Here is a 19,022-nt window from a genome sequence, read left to right on the forward strand (position 1 = left end):
TCAGTAAACACATACAGTGCCTTCAGAAAGTATTCAGACCCCTTGACTTTTTCCACATTTTGTTTTGTTACAGCCTGAATTTAAAATGGATTACATTTAGATTTTGTGCCACTGGCCTACACAGTGGTGTAAAGTACTACTTAATTCGTTTTTGCGGGTATCTATAGTTCACTTTTTGACAACTTTTACTTCTACTTCACTATAATGTACTTTTTACTCCATACATTTTCCCTGACACCCAAAAGTACTCGTTACATTTTGAATGCTTAGCAGGACAGGAAAATTGTCCAATTCACGCACTTATCAAGAGAACATCACTGGTCATCCCTACTGCCTCTGATCTGGAGGACTCATTAAACACAAATGCTTCATTTGTAAATTATGTCTGAATGTTGGAGTGTGCCCCTGGCTATCCGTAAAATTAAATAAACTGTCTGGTTTGCTTAATATAAGGAATTTTAAAATGATTCATACTTTTACTTTTACTTTTGATATTTAAGTATATTTTAGCAATTACATTTACTTTGATCCTTAAATATATTTAAAACCAAATACTTTTAGACTTTTACTCAAGTAGTATTTTACTGGGTGACTTTCACTTTTACTTGAGTCACTTTCTATTAAGGTATCTTTACTTCTATTCAAGTATGACAATTGGGTACTTTTTCCACCACTGGGCCTACACACAATACCCCATAAGTGGAATTATGTTTTTAGAAATTGTTACAAATTAATTAATAATGAAAAGCTGACATTTCTTGAGTCAGTAAGTATTCAACCCCTTTGTTATGGCAAGTCTAATTAAGCTCAGGAGTAAATGTGCTTAACAAGTCACATAATAAGTTGCATGGACTCACTCTGTGTGCAATAATAGTGTTTAACATGATTTTTGAATGACTACCTCATAAAATTATCTGTAAGGTCCCTCAGTCGAGTAATGAATTTCAAACAAAGATTCAACCACAAAGACCAGGGAGGTTTTCCAGCTATTGGTAGATGGGTAAAAAAAAAAAAAGCAGACATTGAATATCCCTTTGAGCATGGTGAAGTTATTAATTACACTTTGGATGGTGTATCAATACACCCAGTCACTACAAAGATGCAGGTGTCCTTCATAACTCAGTTGCCAGAGAGGAAGGAAACCGCTCAGGGATTTCACCATGAGGCCAATGGTGACTTTATAACAGTTACAGAGTTTAATGGATGTGATAAGAGGAAACTGAGTTACTCCACATTGTAGTTACTCCACAATATTAACCCAAATGACAGAGTGAAAAGAAGGAAGCCTGTACTGAATAAAAATATTCCAAAACTTGCATCCTGTTTGCAATAAGGCCCTAAAGTAAAGCTGCAATTAACCTTATGTACTGAATTCAAAGCATTATGATTGGGTCAAATCCAACACAACACATCACTGAGTACTACTCTTCATATTTTCAAGGATGGTGGTAGCTGCATCATGTTGTGGGTATGCTTGTCATCAGCAAAGACTAGGGAAGTTTTTTTTAGGATAAAAAGAAACGGAATAGAGCTAAGCACATGCAAAATCCTAGAGGAAAATCTAGTTCAGTCTGCTTTCCAACATACACTGGGAGACAAATTCAGCAGGACTATAACCTAAAACTCAAGGCCAGATATACACTGGAGTTGCTTACCAAGACGACATTGAATGTTCCTGATTGGCCTAGTTACAGTTTTGACAGAGTTTTAATAATTTAAAAAAGAATAATGTTCAAATATTGGACAATCCAGGTGTGCAAAACGCTTCGAGACTTATTCACAACCACTGACAGCTGTAATCGCTGCCAAAGGTGATCCTTACATGTATTGACTTAGGGGTGTAAATACTTAAGTAAATTAGATATTTCTGTATTTCATTTTCAATACATTTGCAAACATTTCTAAAAACATGTTTTCACTTTGTCATTATGAGGTTTGTGTGTAGATACATTTTGAATTCAGGATGTAACACAACAAAATGTGAAATAAGTCAAGGGGTATTAATACTTTTTGAAGGCACTGTACAAGGTTAATGAAAGAGCCATGTGAAGGCAACTGAAAGGGATGCTTAGGTCTCTATACAACATTTGCAAACTCTTTGGGGTTCAGTGTGTGTGGGTTCTTACTGTGGACACTCCGGATGGGCAGCTGGACTTGGTCACCTTTGAGCAGCTGACACAGTCACCCTGGGAAGTAGCATGTCAATGAAGAGAGACACTCAAATGAGGACAAGCAACCAGAACCAACTACCTCACTAAATCGAAATAAAGGATGACTCTAATCATAAGTTATGAAGTTAATAATGAATAAAACCTCTGAAACTAAAACACAATGTGAATGCAGGGGACGATCACAGAACCTGTCACTCAAACTCACCTTCAAAAGTTTGTTCTCTGTGATGTCACACCTGTGAGGCAGTACCGGCTCGATGGAGAGCGGGATCAGAACTCCGTCCAGCGAATAGAGGCGTCCGTTCTTGGCCTCCACATCTGCCTCCAGTACAGCCATGCCGTTAACCAGGATTTGACCCTGTGGGGTTTCATCAGAGTCAGACAAAACACCTACACACACACACACACTATACAGTACATACCTCCTCTCTTGTGTTGATGTGTCACATGTACTTACGTTTTCAGTCACGTTGAACGAGAGGATCTGATTGGCCATGGTCCTAATCCGGGGGCTGGACACAGCGTTATAGACCTCCAACTTCAAACCAATGGAAAACAACAACCGTATGCAAACACATTGACAGAATAGTCAGGGGTTCAGGGTTCGTATTCATAAAGCGTCTCAGAGTAAGAGTGCTGATCTAGGATCAGGTCTCCCCTATCCATGTAATCTAATTAATTATAATATAGACGTAACATAACAGGACATAACAGATCCTAGATCAGCACTCATGTTCTGAGAAAATGTATGAATACGGGCCCTGAAGTCTAAGGGACTCGACATTATCTGGTTTGGTGATTGACATGTGGGCCTAGCACACACACTCACCTTGGTTGAGGGGACCACATGATTCCTTAGTAGCTCCAGTAGTTTAGTGCTTCCCTGAAATCAGACAAGAATAAGCCAAACACACACACATCACAGTCACGGTCTGGGACGTCACATGCTTTGCAAAACGATGTGTGTGTGTGTCATCAGAGCCATAAGAGTTTGCAATTGTGCGTGCGTGTGCATGTGTATGTGCACATGCAGTCACCCATTCCCTACCTCACTAGAGGTGAGATAGTCCAGCTGTCCCTCCTTCATGGCATCGAAGGCTGTGTTGGTGGGGGCAAAGATTGTGGAGGGCCCAGCCTCCTCCAATACAGAGTCAACATTGGCTTTCTGTACAGATGAATCAAACCAAATCAAACTTTATTTATATAGCATATTTCAAACCAATTTATTTTGTTAAAAGTGCCTTACATACATACAAATGAATAAAAACAATACAGTAATAAGATATCAAAACAACAGGTTGATGTTACTTCATATCTGATATAATATATTCTGAATAATACCTAGAATATGTTAAATACAATTAAAATAACATGAAATGAATACAGAATACAGTACCATCAGCAAATCCTTGAATTTGGAAAACTTCCCGTAGTCTGATAGAATCTTCATCAGACTCTCCTGGAAAGGATAACATGACAAGTCATGTCAAAATGGAACTTAGGCTAACTTAACAACCAGGCTTGTTGCAATGATGAGAAAACCATGTGTAGTGTCAACACAAATGCAGGCCCTGTAAATGCTATTCTAAGTATTGTAAACAATGTATCTGGTTGCGTCCCAAACGGCACCCTATTCCCTATGTAGTGCACTACTTCTGACCAGAGCCCTATGGGTAATGCACTAAAAAGGTAATATGGTGCCGTTTGGGACGCAGCCTTTGTGTCTGGTCTCTGTGCACCTCTCTCTCACTCTCCACCGTGGGTGAGACACTGTCCATCAGCTTGTTGAGAATATGGATGATCCCATTGGAAGCGATGACATCAGACTGCAGGAACCCGCCTTTCTTCCTGCTGCCATGGATACGGATCTTGAGCTGCTTGTCCTGTGGGGGGGGATCATCAAGTTATTTTGCTGGCATGACCAGCATGACCTGTCATTAGAGTAGTGTTTCTCATTGGACCGTCTTGTGCTGTGTCAACACTACTACTATGAGAAGCCCACTTAGGTACTCTTGGGACGGTGTTGACCTTTGTCAGTCTAAATCAGGATGGCCATGGTAATGAGGCTTGCCCCTGTGTGTGCATGCGTGTGTGTGTATCTCACGTCTTCTGTTGTCACCGTCTCCCCTGCCTTCCCCGTCAGAGTGTAGTAGATGCCCCCTCTGTTCAACGTGTCATAGGGCATCTCCCCGGCAACCATGTGCAGCTTACACAGGTACTTAGCCTTCATTGGGTCAGCCATCAGAGTATTCAGCTGAGACAGGACAACACATACTCACTATTACAACAAACATGCTAAACACTTCAGCTATAGGTGGAAAAGTAGAGAATATTGGTATTGTGTTGCAAAAAATATCCAAAATATCCAGCAATATATCTACAGTGGCTCTAGGTGTCTACTGTGTACCAATATAGCTACAGTGGCTATGGGTGTCTACTGTGTACCAATATAGCTACAGTGGCTATGGGTGTCTACTGTGTACCAATATAGCTACAGTGGCTATGGGTGTCTACTGTGTACCAATATAGCTACAGTGGCTATGGGTGTCTACTGTGTACCAATATAGCTACAGTGGCTATGGGTGTCTACTGTGTACCAATATAGCTACAGTGGCTATGGGTGTCTACTGTCTATCTTACTGGAGTTCCTTTGAAGCCCTTGTTGATTGGGACGAAGACAGTGAAGGGGCCAAAGTTGCTCAGGGGCCAAGAAATGGCACCTGGAGGAGGAGGAGGAGGAGGAGGAAAGAGAGAGAGCGTGCAAGAGAGAGAGAGAGATAGAGAGAGTGAGAGAGAGAGAGCATGTAAATCAAGTCCCATAACAAAATAGGTGTTTTCTGCAACTTTGATGAGTCACTGATTGGCCGATGATTAAACAATGAGACGCACCAAAGAGTGTGATGGCATTGCTGAGCTGACCGGTCCATTGGCCCCCGGGCTCTGAGTTCAGATCGTTCAGACGCTGCATGATGTTGCCATAGCAAATCTTGCCGTTGCCCAGGTAACCCTGGTGACATGTGCACCTGGCGTAAGAGAGATGAATGAAGGTAAGACGATCTTTGAAGAAAGATGGTTTTACTGCACAAATATCCTTAAACACACAAAGTCTAAGAGAACAGAAACATACTGACTCTACTACGTTCGGCTCCACTGTAGAACAGTTGGCATTTTTGCTGCAGGAGTCTGGTCTGCACATGTCCTTCAGGCTGCAGCTCACCCCTCCTGCCAGGTGGTCAAACCCGTCTTGACACTCACAATGAGACTACAAGCGAAACCAAAAACACCACTCAGGGGGAGGTTCACCTAACACAAATGACTGGCACATTATCACCAATTGAAGCAATAAAATGTTATATTTTACTTGCATTATCAATTAATTTCAAATGTGGGTTAGGAAAAGGTTGGGGGAAAAGCACACATGCACGCACACACACACCTTCCCTGGCCCATCGTACACGCAGCGAGCAGTGTCATCAGAGCAGCCCCCCAGGTGTGTTTGACAGGGGTCTATGGGAACACACACGTGCCCGTCCCCGCTGTAGCCCTGGGCACAGGTACATGAGTGCTTGTTGGGCCCCACGTGGGCACAGGTGGCATGGCTGTGGCACACCTGCTGCAGGCACGGGTTTATGGCTGTGAGAGGAGACACATCAAACTATTACATAACTCACTTAGTACCAGGCCGTTAGTAGCTGGAAGGCCATAAGGCCCCATTACAGAGAATAGGAACACAGCCATGCTGTCACTCACATATGCATTGATCTCCAGAGGTTTGGTAGCCAGGTAGACATTGACAGCGTAGTGACCCATCAAGTGCGCCCTGCATACAGCGAGTGTTCTGTGGACAAAGCAGAGAAGAGCACTCCGGCAGCTCTGAGAGATGACAGAGATGACAGATACACGTGCTGTTATTAAGGTGTGAGCAAGTTATCGTTGGATGAATACACACAGGTAGGCTATAGATCAGGGAGTTAATGCTGCAGCACACGACAGGTATAATGCATTATGATACAGTTCTAACACATTGTAAGACCTGTCATAAGCATGCAAGACCACTGGTTCTCTTACCCAGATCACATTTTGGCCCTTTATACCCAGAGAAGCAGGTGCATATCCCGTCACCGTGGATACCAGCATTACACAGGCCATGTACACAAGTGCAGGCTGATGGACCGGGGAGTGGAGAATGATGGGATGAAGAGAGAGAGAAACAGGTTGATATTACAAATGGCACCAACATGGACTGTATCTCTAGGTGCATGGGGCAGTCACAAAATGGGGTAGATAAAGAATCTTAATCTTAAAGAATGGGACCGAGTTGGTTACCAGAACTACAGGTTGAGCCGTAAAGATTATCTGCACAGTCTTCACACGCAGTTCCCACGAAGCCAGGCTGAGGAAGACAAACACAGTGATGGACCATTCTGTGTTTGTGTGTGTGTGCATGTGTATGTATGTATGTTTGTATGTTTGTATGTATGTATGTATGTATGTATGTATGTATGTATGTATGTATGTATGTATGTATGTGTGTGTGTGTGTGTGTGTGTGTGTGTGTGTGTGTGTGAGTGTGTGTGTGTGTGTGTGTGTGCGTGCATGTGTGTGTGTGTGCGTGTATGTGTGCACATGTGTGTTTACTTGCATATACAGTGGGGAAAAAAAGTATTTAGTCAGCCACCAATTGTGCAAGTTCTCCCACTTAAAAAGATGAGAGAGGCCTGTAATTTTCATCATAGGTACACGTCAACTATGACAGACAAAATGAGGAAAAAAAATCCAGAAAATCACATTGTAGGATTTTTAATGAATTTATTTGCAAATAATGGTGGAAAATAAGTATTTGGTCAATAACTAAAGTTTCTCAATACTTTGTTATATACCCTTTGTTGGCAATGACACAGGTCAAACGTTTTCTGTAAGTCTTCACAAGGTTTTCACACACTGTTGCTGGTATTTTGGCCCATTCCTCCATGCAGATCTCCTCTAGAGCAGTGATGTTTTGGGGCTGTCGCTGGGCAACACGGACTTTCAACTCCCTCCAAAGATTTTCTATGGGGTTGAGATCTGGAGACTGGCTAGGCCACTCCAGGACCTTGAAATGCTTCTTACGAAGCCACTCCTTTGTTGCCCGGGCGGTGTGTTTGGGATCATTGTCATGCTGAAAGACCCAGCCACGTTTCATCTTCAATGCCCTTGCTGATGGAAGGAGGTTTTCACTCAAAATCTCACAATACATGGCCCCATTCATTCTTTCCTTTACACGGATCAGTCGTCCTGGTCCCTTTGCAGAAAAACAGCCCCAAAGCATGATGTTTCCACCCCCATGCTTCACAGTAGGTATGGTGTTCTTTGGATGCAACTCAGCATTCTTTGTCCTCCAGTTGAGTTTTTACCAAAAAGTTATATTTTGGTTTCATCTGACCATATGACAATCTCCCAATCCTCCTCTGGATCATCCAAATGCACTCTAGCAAACTTCAGACGGGCCTGGACACGTACTGGCTTAAGCAGGGGGACACGTCTGGCACTGCAGGATTTGAGTCCCTGGCGGCGTAGTGTGTTACTGATGGTAGGCTTTGTTACTTTGGTCCCAGCTCTCTGCAGGTCATTCACTAGGTCCCCCCGTGTGGTTCTGGGATTTTTGCTCACCGTTCTTGTGATCATTTTGACCCCACGGGGTGAGATCTTGCGTGGAGCCCCAGATCGAGGGAGATTATCAGTGGTCTTGTATGTCTTCCATTTCCTAATAATTGCTCCCACAGTTGATTTCTTCAAACCAAGCTGCTTACCTATTGCAGATTCAGTCTTCCCAGCCTGGTGCAGGTCTACAATTTTGTTTCTGGTGTCCTTTGACAGCTCTTTGGTCTTGGCCATAGTGGAGTTTGGAGTGTGACTGTTTGAGGTTGTGGACAGGTGTCTTTTATACTGATAACAAGTTCAAACAGGTGCCATTAATACAGGTAACGAGTGGAGGACAGAGGAGCCTCTTAAAGAAGAAGTTACAGGTCTGTGAGAGCCAGAACTCTTGCTTGTTTGTAGGTGACCAAATACTTATTTTCCACCACAATTTGCAAATAAATTCATAAAACATCCTACAATGTGATTTTCTGGATTTTTTTCCTCAATTTGTCTGTCATAGTTGATGTGTACCTATGATGAAAATTACAGGCCTCTCTCATCTTTTTAAGTGGGAGAACTTGCACAATTGGTGGCTGACTAAATACTTTTTTTCCCCACTGTATGTGTGTGTCTCTGCATCATCATCCAGTACCTTACAGCTGCAGGTCCCGTTGCCACCCATGCCTTCAGAACACACTCCATTATTACTACAGGGTCTCAATGCGTCCTCTGGGCACTCTGTGACAGGAAGACAGTACCATTCACATCAGTCTCATATCAACAGAAAGATGGACAACCAATCTCAATGAAACAGTGATTGGAAACCGAATGGGCTTCAGTAATGTATTGTTCCAATGTCCAGGAGAGCACGTGACTTGACAATAGCCTGGATGTAATGCTATGACAGCTGTGTCTCCAGGGATCTGAGTAAGCAGACGTGTTACACTTCACTTAAAGACCCCATCACCTCTTCACCCCATCTCCACTTCCTCTACTCCTCTCCTCATTCTCTCTCCTTCTCTTTCCTTTTTACTCTCTCCTGTGTGCCTCTCTTATCAGTATGACCCAACATCACTCATCGCCTTCCTTCCCTCAAGATACACACACAATGTACACACAAGCATTCACAGGGTGTTGCCAAGGGTCTCCTTACAATCAGCAGACTCTAGGAAGGCAGTTGTTCTCGTCAGCAGATTCTCACTCACTCACCATTTCTGAGCAGATGTCACTCAATTGTAATAATATCATTCAATGTTTCCCCAATGTTTACTTTAATGAATGATAACCTTCTAATGTGGGTATGTTGTACCTAAAAGGTAACATTGTTGCACAACAAGTGATGAGAGTAATTCAGTCGACATACAGGGAGAGAGAGAGAGAGAGAGAGAGAGAGAGAGAGAGAGAGAGAGAGAGAGAGAGAGAGAGAGAGAGAGAGAGAGAGAGAGAGAGAGAGAGAGAGAGAGAGAGAGAGAGAGAGAGAGAGAGAGAGAGAGAGAGAGAGAGAGAGAGAGAGAGAGAGAGAGGGAGAGAGAGAGAGAGAGAGAGAGAGAGGGAGGGGGGATAAGAGGGGTCTATGACAGGAACGAAAGAGATAGAGAGAGGAAGCCTGGACTCAGTGCTCTCCGGGTGTCAGCACATTCCTGGAAGACAGGGGCCCGCTGACGATGAGCCCTAATTGGGAGGAAGGAAGTGTGCGAGTCCCCTGCTCCGAAAGGCCTAACCTGCATCCTGCACCCAGTACAGACACTTGGCTCACAATGTGCGTCGTCCTGGCCTGCCTGTGCGCACAGGACACTTCTGACACACTTTCCTACTTTGGACGGCTTTGTGTTCTGTGCATTTGTTCCCCTGTAGCTATTTCTTTCAGAAACAGGGCACTTTCTTTCCACTCTTCCTCTCTTAGGAGGGATGCGAGCACTTTCCTTCTGTTTTTTTGTCACACAGCACTCAGCACTGGGATTTAGTGGCTGTAGCAGTCAAGTACATGTCTGAACTCTTTCTATCAAAACATTCCCTCAGAGTCCCCACAGAACCACCAAAACATGAGCAATACGAGAACCCTCTGAACAGTTTCAACTCAATGTTTCAAAGCAAGCCTTTGAAAAGGGAGCATCTGTGGTTAAATAGGGATTTCAGAAATGATGTTACCACCCCCAAAATGGTTTGCCTTTTCATCTTGTGTTGCTTTCCTCATCAATGCGGCTTGGTGACTCATTGATGAGCAGCAGTGAGTGATTACAGTATTGGATGCATTGTGATGCATTGTGATGCTCGAACTGGCTGAGTCAATTCAGTGGCTAGCTTTGCACTTGGCTAGCTAACAGTAGCTGCTAGGGGTAAGTCATAACCTACATTTGTGTTTTATTTTTACATATTGGTAGCTAGAGTCGTTCAAGGAATTCGGGACATGGGTGACTAGTTAACGTTAGTTTTGCTCTCTCTGTGTGTTCGTGCTGTGAAAGGAGGGGTTTCTTCTTTGTCTGAAAGCAATGGCTAGCTAGTATGCTAACTATTCTAGCTAACTAACTGGCTGAATAAGTTGACGACGGACTCGCTCAAGCTGTCGGGACTAACACACAACGTTAGACACGGACACGAACGATCTGCTTGGCGTGTTGACACACTGGTGGTTTGTTGTGGCCGAGTATTGGTGCTAAACCGTGTTGTTGGAGTCCGGCATGCTAGCTGGCTGTGGCGTCTTATGACTAGGTGCCCTGGACGATTTTCACGGAAGAATACTGTACCTAGTTAGCTAGCTGAATAAACTAAGTTAGTATATTCCTAGAAAACATTGAACCGCTGTAGTTTACAACAATTATAGTTTCTGAGGTGGACGTTGGGAGAGTTATATTTGGGTGTTGTGGCGAGGGAGGCCCCGCTCTCTCCTTTCCCAGATGTTTAGTTCATTTCATTCCGATCTCCTTTGCATTATTGTAGCCATTTTCTGCAGCCTGTCAACTATGCCTCTGCCTATCCCTGTTCTCTCCTCTCCGCACAGGCTATACAAACGCCTCACACCGCGTGGCTGCTGCCTCTCTAACCTGGTGGTCCCTGCACGCACCACCCACGTGGAGTTCCAGGTCTCAGGCAGCCTCTGGAACTGCCGTTCTGCTGCCAACAAGGCAGAGTTAATCTCAGCCTATGCTACCCTCCAGTCCCTCAACTTCTTGGCACTGACGGAAACATGGATTACCACTGAAAACACTGCTACTCCTACTGCTCTCTGCTCGTCTGACCATGTGTTCTCGCATACTCCGAGAGCATCTGGTCAGCGGGGTGGTGGCACAGGAATCCTCATCTCTCCCAAATGGACATTCTCTATTTTTCCCCTGACCCATCTGTCTATCTCCTCATTTGAATTCCATGCTGTCACAGTCACTAGCCCATGTAAGCTTAATATCCTTGTCATCTATCGCCCTCCAGGTTCCCTTGGAGAGTTCATCAATGAGCTTGACGCCTTGATAAGTTCCTTTCCTGAGGATGGCTCACCCCTCACAGTTCTGGGGGATTTCAACCTCCCTACGTCTACCTTTGACTCATTTCTCTCTGCCTCCTTCTTTCCACTCCTCTCCTCTTTTGACCTCACCCTCTCACCATCCCCCCTACTCACAAGGCAGGCAATACGCTTGACCTCATCTTTACTAGATGCTGTTCTTCTACTAATCTCACTGCAACTCCCCTCCATGTCTCCGACCACTACTTTGTATCCTTTTCTCTCTCGCTCTCCTCCAACACTACTCAACACTACTCACAATTTGTAAAGTGGTTGTCCCACTGGCTATAAGGTGAATGCACCAATTTGTAAGTCGCTCTGGATAAGAGCGTCTGCTAAATGACGTAAATGTAAATGTAAATGTAATGTTTTACTCACCGATGCAGTCTGGTCCCCAGTACCCTGGACAGCACCGGGGCTCATCTACCTGCTTGTAACACTCATGAGAACAGCCCTTGATGGACAGCACCAGACTGGCCATGGGACTCACACGGTACCTACAGAGAGAGAGATTACATATTACTGGGAGATACCTGGTGTAGGATATAGTACTACAGTAGTCACAATGCTCTGTACAACATCTGGTTTTGTCTTATGTCAAGCAGAGACATGAGATATGACTTAGATGTCTCCTTTGTCTATTCCATTTCTCCTTCACTCCCTTCCCTCTTCTGTCCCCTTCTCCCCCCATATTCCACTTCACCTCTCTCCTATCCCTCTTCCACCCTCCTTTCCTCTTCTTCATCTCCCCCTCCCTTACCCCCTTGCCCACTCACTTGCAGTCCGGGTTGCCCTTCCCGGGGATCTTCTTGTTGTAGCCTGCTGGACAGCCCACGTTGAAACTGATGCTACAGGAGTGGCACTCTGTCTTGGTCATCACCAGGGTTGTCCTGTCACACCGGTTCTGCTGTGGTGGAGGGAGAAGAGCGGTTATTGTAAGACACACCCACACAGACCTCGTGCTGTGTGTCGTTGTGGACTGAGGAACACACAAATAACCACACACAACAGTGTACTGAAACACTTTTCTTATCTCAGTTAACTTCCCACTGTGTGTTATAAGTCATAAACTCACATAACGGTTCCTGAGTTACCTGATGAATTTACCAGGGCCGCATCCCCATGTTCATAACTGAATGTTGAAGCCAATGCCCTACAGAGCCCTCACCGATCCTCTTATCCACTCATATCAATGGAATTTTCCACAGTTCTTAAAACAGTTGAGAGAGGTCAGACTATTATTTCCTGCCTGCCTTTCATCATACTAAAATAACATAACTATGGAATAAACCACCACCATATAACCCAACACCCAAGCCCCCTACAGAGAAAACTGTGTTTGTGCATGATGAATAGCTTGGTCTTTGGCAGTAGTGTACTCCTGGGTACACACAGTGTGTTGGCATCATCAAAGCTTATTTTAGAGTATTTGTTTACTTTGCACAGACGTTGGGTAAACAGGAAGATTTTGTTTAATTACTTCTGCTGGGACCGGCATCATCTGATCTCATCTACCCAGCATGCAACAGTACCCGGGCGCTACTCAGAGAAACCACAAAGCTCAGACATGACACGCACAAAACATGCTAGTTATGTTTCAAAACCACATAGAGCCAACCCCTGAAACACAGCACAAAGTCATAATACAATATACCATCCAAAATCCCCAAACCACACAACAACACTTTAACATTTCCAAAACAGTCAGCAACAAAACAAGGCCAAACAAGTCAAGCTGAATTGTTAGATACTACTGCTGAATTGTTAGATACTACTGCTGAATTGTTAGATACTACTGCACTGTTGGAGCTAGGATCACAAGCATTTCACTACACCCACAATAACATCTGCTAAATATGTGTATGTGACCAATACATTTTTGATTGGATTTGTATTGTGTGTCCAATGCCCACTGCTCCCTGACCACTCGTGGCAGTGCTTCCATAGTTCTAGATACCAATGAGAGTGTGACGGTGTGTCCAAATGGCGAATGCACTCACGTGTGTGCGGTAAATGTGGGACTCACCTTGGCGGCAGCAGCAGTGGAGGTAGTGTAGTGGTCTAACCTCAGAAGTAGCAACATGAGCAGCAGTGGTTCGGTCACAGGCTCCATACCTCTGGATCTCTCTCCTTCTCTCTCTCTCTCTCTCTCTCTCTTAGTATCACTTGCTGTGCCCCTGTTGCTCCCTCTCTCTACCTCTCTGACCCACTCCCTGTCACTTGGAGTCACTCTTTTTTGCTCTCTCTCTCCTTCCCTCTCTGAGGCTCGTCAGTGGACTGTGACCACTCACTTAGCCCATCTGACTTTTCAACAACCCCCCTCCTCTCTCCCCCTCCCCTCCCCTCAACTCCACTCTTTCCTGTGCCAATAGTACCAGAGCGGGTCACCTGCATTCATACACTCCACACACGAGCACATATACAAATATGCATGGTCATACTGTCCATGCAAACACACACACACACACACACACATAACACACGCGCTCACACACGAATACGCACAGACATACAGACACACACACAGGCACACACACACAATCCCCCCCTCACACACACACACAATCCCCCCGGCACACACACACACACCCACACACACACACACACACACACAATCCCTTCATCCGTCTATACTCTAGCATCTGTCAGCAGTTGGAAGGGGGGGTTAGGTCTGGTCTTGTCTTCAAACAGTGGTGTTGGAGGGAAGGAGAATGGCAGGATATCCTGGACTGTAAATAAGATTCACCCTCTCCTGTCCCATCTGCACTCTTCCTGACAACATTCTGTCCCGTCATGACTTTCAGACCCAGCGTTTTCCAAGAAGAGGTCAGGATGACATGCTTTATGCTGAGTGGCATTACTGACCTAACACACACACACGTACATGCACGCACACACTCATATAAGTGTTACCAAAGCAGTGCAATGCATTGTGAAAGGGTTGAGGGTGTGGTTCATCCCTTGTTTACGCTGAAGCATCAACATACAGATGGAATCATACAACACAGGAAATCTTCCAAATACCAAAAACATGAATTAACTAACATACAGTGTTACAGTGTTGACTACTCATATAATCCAATCAACACCAATGGTGTTTAATCCCACTGATCATATCAGCTTCATTTGGCAAATGGCCCAAAGAGCAGGGATTACCATGTATGTCACCTTCATTCCTCATCCAGCCTCTCCACAAAGTACGGAATCACGCTAATCATGCCAGAACATGACGGGATAATTCCATTTGCATAGAGGGGCCACTCAGGTGAGAGGGGAGAGGTAGATCCTCAGAATATCTTGAGGTGGGAGCTCAGAGGTTACGGTTGTGGTTGTGGTTGAGATAGACAGCAACAGCACAGCCCTGGCTGATCTACGCTTGGACTGGGGTTTGGGCCAATGCATACCATTGGCAGAGGGTGGCACAGCTTTGGCAGAGGGTACAGTGCCCATCATCTTGGCAGTGTTCACAGTCTTCCCTCGGGAGGGCTTCAGCATCCTCTCCTTCCTCATGTCTCCAACAACCTCCTGGTCACAGTCATGTTGATGAGGAACCCACACGTCCTGTTCATCCCCATGAACATCATCATCCTCCGCCTGGCCGTCTCCGACCTCCTACAGCTCCACTGTTGCTACAGTGACCAATTACGGGTTCTGTCTCTTCCAAGTCTTTGCAGTCAGTTACATTGGTGAGTCGTTTTTGATGCTATTTGTATTGGCTGTCCGATTAGATCATTGTTTTAGGTGTTAATTGTTTTCAGGTTTGTTGACCACAACCAGTCACCTGTTAGTCACCTGTTAGTGTCCCTCAATTAAATGGAGCTAATAAAGAGATTGGTTGAGACATATGTTAAAGGGATGTACAACCGTTTTCTGGTTTTACATGTTTTGACAACATTTGATTACCTCCTTTAAACACCATAAGGTCTGGTATCTCTGTGGACACTCACCCTGCTGGTGCATGAGCAGTCATGTGCCCATGGCTGGCCTGCCTGCCCTTGGCCCTGGCCCCTCTACTGGGCTGGAGCTCCAATCTCCACTGGAACAGAGATACACTAAAGCTAGTGGACGCCAAACATAGTTTTAAAGTGCTACAGTATTATTACTTGACATGTCTTGGACATCTGGGGCAACTACAGCTTCCTGGTACCCTGCATGGTCTTCTGCTTCCTACTTCCCTCTGTGGTTATAGTCTACTTTTACAGTAACGTACTCAGTACCATGAGGAGGGTACTAGGTGGGGGGAGAGGTGTGTGTATGCCAGTATGTACCTGTATGTGTTGTTTCAGCTGAACCATAGCATGGAGCAGCAGGGCGGTAGATCCTAGCCATGATCGGGGCCTTTTTCCTCTGCTGGCTGGCCTACTTCTGCCTGGCCATGGTGGAGGTCTCAGCCCCACACCTCCTCATCCCTCCTCTCCTGGCCATACTGCCCACCTACCTGGCCATACTGCCCACCTACCTGGCCATACTGCCCACATACCTGGCCATACTGCCCACATACCTGGCCATACTGCCCACCTACCTGGCCATACTGCCCACCTACCTGGCCAAGTTCCATACACAACCCTGTCATCTACTTCCAGACCAACACAGGTAATGGACTGAATTTCCTTGTCAGGGGTTATAGGTTAGGGGTCAGGGGTCAGGGTGTAAAGGGTAAAGGGTGTATTTTGAGGTGCAGTTACTCTCCCCACAAAGGGGCCATCCAAGTACAGTAAATAGTACATTTGGATAAGACTGGTAAAGCACTTTCATGGCAAATTCATGGTAATTATCCAAAGTTAGAACACTAGGCTTCAACTTCCACCAATTTTTCCTTTGTAGATCTTAGCTTCAATTCTGAAATGGCAGTTCACCACCTCTTTTACCACAGTCCCATCACTCTCTTCTCTATCTCCCTCGCTCTCTCTCTCTCTCTGTCTGTCTCCTTCAATTCCGTGATTATGCTCTATAGCTCCTGTCCTGTGGCCACTACGTCCCCCGTGTCTTTGCCGATACAGATGACACCGGTACAATGGTAATTAGCTACAGACGTTGTGGAGTCATTCTGCCAACACTAATACAGATGTAGGATCTTCATTTGAGCCAGTTTGCTACAGCAGGAATGATCCTGCAGCAACAGGAAATGTGAATTATTATGTGGATTATAAATAGCTGACATTTTTGTAAGGGTTGATACATCGTAAAGGGAAAATCAAGTCTGAAATTTCCAAGTGGAAGTTACAAACTTCAGAAGCCTTTGAAAATATTTTAACACAACACATTTTACATTTCCTGCATTGCAGGAAAGTTCTCCTGCAACAGGGTGATCAAATTAAGATCCTACATCTGTACCTATCATCGTGGACTGAACCATTGTTCAATCTCCATTGGAACAGAGATACACTAAAGCTAGTGGAAGCCAAACATAGTTTTAAAGTGCTACAGTATTATTACTTGACGTGTCTTGGACATCTGCTGTGCAGATAAGCCTATACAGATACTATTTTAATTAAATTTGATGGCAAACAAATGATAAGCTTCCGGTCGTTTCAGGAAATGGTAAGCTTGTGTGACCCCTAACCTCCTTCCAACCCCTTCAACCCATAAGGTTTTATCCATGTATGTCATCTGGCTCTCAGCGCCTGCAAAGGTCAAGGCTAAAAAAGTATTTCTGAAGGCTCTAAGAAAACACTCTGTCCTTCTCCTTTGTCACCAGATTTGCTGAGATTACTTCCTGATTAGACATCCCAATAAGAGCATCTATCATCGCCAATGCAGGATTAGTGGTTTCTGGATTACATAGCAACATAAAAAAGAGGATTTCTTATTTGACTTAGTGGATTGCGGCTGGGAAATCTGGGTGCATGTTCATTCATTTTCTCTAGCAGGTTTGTCTCTATGTAAACTACATTATCATGCAATGCCTGCATTTGAACTCAAGAGGACAGCAAAGAGTACAGAATGAGAGCAGTTCTGTAAGGACCTGTTGAAATGGTTGGCTATAAATGCACTGCTCATCAGTGGAGGCTGGTGGAAGGAGCTATAGGAGGACGGGCTCATTGAAATGGCTGGAATGGAATTAATGGAATGGTATCTAACACATCAAACATATGGAAACCACATTTTTAACTCCATTCCATGTATTCCATTCCAGCCATTACAATGCGCCCATCCTCCTATAGCTCCTCCCACCAGCCTCCACTGCTGCTCATATTATAATAAGAAAGATAGTGAGTGAGATATATCTGGAAGAAATACGGAGAAGGAGTCGAAGAGAGAGAGAGAGAGAGAGAGAGAGAGAGAGAGAGAGAGAGAGAGAGAGAGAGAGAGAGAGAGAGAGAGAGAGAGAGAGAGAGAGCTTGAAATAAAGTCAGATAGGGGATACCACTCATTAGGCAGAAAGAGGAATCAAGTCGAAAGTCGAGGAGAGGGAAGAGTGAGTGTTTTGTTGAGAATCTTAAGTGTGGTGATGTATGCTCTGGATGCCTGCCTTAGGGTTAGAGGGCACTGGCACCAAGAATGCTCTGTCCAGCCAAACTCCTAAGGGTTGAACCCATGCCGACTGGCAGGGGTTGCCATAGACAGCCCTGTGAGATTCCGGACACATGAGAACACACAGTTGAGGAAAGACACAGTCTGAAAAGAACATAAAACTTGGCTCAGTCTACTATGTTTTTATGCTTGGATGCACAAGTAATGCCCATGGAAAACATGAAAAAATATATATCGAATCCAAACAGAGACAAAACATAACTTATGGTCCACTAATGAATGCGTCCAACTCTGTGGGCATGGATGGAGCACATCAGCTTCAAACAAAAGTCAGTGTCACTGGGTTTTCACTGGGTCCCAATGTGTTTTATTAAGCAGATATTACTATGCTGTCGGGGCTCTCATAGCGCCTTTGACGCAAATCCTCACCCCCTCTGTGATTGGCTAAGAAATAACACTGAGAAAAACTAGTCTGGGGTTGAATGACTGGAATAGGCATTGTTTTCAGCTGTGGATCTCCTGTTGAATCAACCCAGAACAGTATCCATCCATATTCACACTGTTTTTCATTCTATCATATATATAAACGGACCCTCAAGGCCACAATGTGTAGTGGATTAGACTGTGTAGTGGATCAGACTGGCAGTCTGTTTCTCTGAATGTGTTTACATGGGTTCTAGATTATGTGGCAAAGCCCTCCATTTTAGAAACATTGGGTGTATTCATTACAGAAACCGTTTAGAGTTTCTATCAGACAAATTCAGGTAGGTCCATCCCTGTTTCGTTCCGTTTGCTTACATTTAAAAAACGTTTTGCAACAGAATTGGCATAATGAATACGCCCCTGGTCTTCATCTGTTTGATGAGAGTGACATCTTACAAGGCCCAGTTTGTGTTTCCCTCTGTCCTGTTAAAATAAACTCACTAGAAGTCAAACGTGTGCTATGTTCCTCCTCCTCATGCGTCAAACTACAGTCGGCCACAGGCTTCAAGGGAGACTACAGATGAATCAAAAGAAGTTATCCATGAATAGTCTGGATTAATTTAAAGTGTTTATTTTAAAAGTTGGAGGGGGGGGGGGGATATATTTATTGAGTTAAACGTAAGAGGTAAAGATTTATTTTGGTCTTGTGGACAGAGAATGAGAGGAGCATGGCCAAGATATGAGAAAGGAATGAGTGTTGACCTACACTATGAAAATGTTGTAATTTTGACTGAGGCATAGACACACAAGGAGACGATTCAGACTGAGAAGTTCAGAAACAG

General features: G+C 44.5%; 1 protein-coding gene and 1 long non-coding RNA gene across 2 annotated transcripts in view; one reads left to right on the plus strand and one right to left on the minus strand.

The window, feature by feature from the left end:
* The window catches only part of LOC311129024 (stabilin-2-like), a gene marked incomplete at its 5' end in the record, with an annotated part of 34,461 nt that extends 21,065 nt beyond the window's left edge, over nucleotides 1-13,396 (minus strand). The window contains 19 exons of the mRNA XM_084161273.1: nucleotides 2,127-2,186; nucleotides 2,377-2,529; nucleotides 2,629-2,709; nucleotides 3,001-3,054; nucleotides 3,220-3,336; nucleotides 3,568-3,630; nucleotides 3,911-4,054; nucleotides 4,276-4,425; nucleotides 4,812-4,891; nucleotides 5,061-5,194; nucleotides 5,303-5,433; nucleotides 5,608-5,804; nucleotides 5,922-6,044; nucleotides 6,240-6,335; nucleotides 6,498-6,564; nucleotides 8,443-8,528; nucleotides 11,662-11,780; nucleotides 12,060-12,187; nucleotides 13,310-13,396. Of these exons, the coding sequence (XP_084017399.1) occupies nucleotides 2,127-2,186; nucleotides 2,377-2,529; nucleotides 2,629-2,709; nucleotides 3,001-3,054; nucleotides 3,220-3,336; nucleotides 3,568-3,630; nucleotides 3,911-4,054; nucleotides 4,276-4,425; nucleotides 4,812-4,891; nucleotides 5,061-5,194; nucleotides 5,303-5,433; nucleotides 5,608-5,804; nucleotides 5,922-6,044; nucleotides 6,240-6,335; nucleotides 6,498-6,564; nucleotides 8,443-8,528; nucleotides 11,662-11,780; nucleotides 12,060-12,187; nucleotides 13,310-13,396 (2,070 nt within the window). The remainder of the gene's footprint in view (nucleotides 1-2,126; nucleotides 2,187-2,376; nucleotides 2,530-2,628; nucleotides 2,710-3,000; nucleotides 3,055-3,219; nucleotides 3,337-3,567; nucleotides 3,631-3,910; nucleotides 4,055-4,275; nucleotides 4,426-4,811; nucleotides 4,892-5,060; nucleotides 5,195-5,302; nucleotides 5,434-5,607; nucleotides 5,805-5,921; nucleotides 6,045-6,239; nucleotides 6,336-6,497; nucleotides 6,565-8,442; nucleotides 8,529-11,661; nucleotides 11,781-12,059; nucleotides 12,188-13,309) is intronic.
* A 2,372-nt stretch (nucleotides 13,397-15,768) lies between these two features.
* LOC311129423 lies at nucleotides 15,769-17,045 on the plus strand. The gene is made up of 3 exons (XR_014613275.1): nucleotides 15,769-15,876; nucleotides 16,238-16,300; nucleotides 16,982-17,045. It is a non-coding gene; the product is annotated as an uncharacterized lncRNA (long non-coding RNA).
* Nucleotides 17,046-19,022: the final 1,977 nt, after the last annotated feature.

The sequence above is a fragment of the Coregonus lavaretus genome, assembly GCF_964263955.1.
Source record: "Coregonus lavaretus genome assembly, chromosome: 5".
NCBI lineage: Eukaryota > Metazoa > Chordata > Actinopteri > Salmoniformes > Salmonidae > Coregonus > Coregonus lavaretus.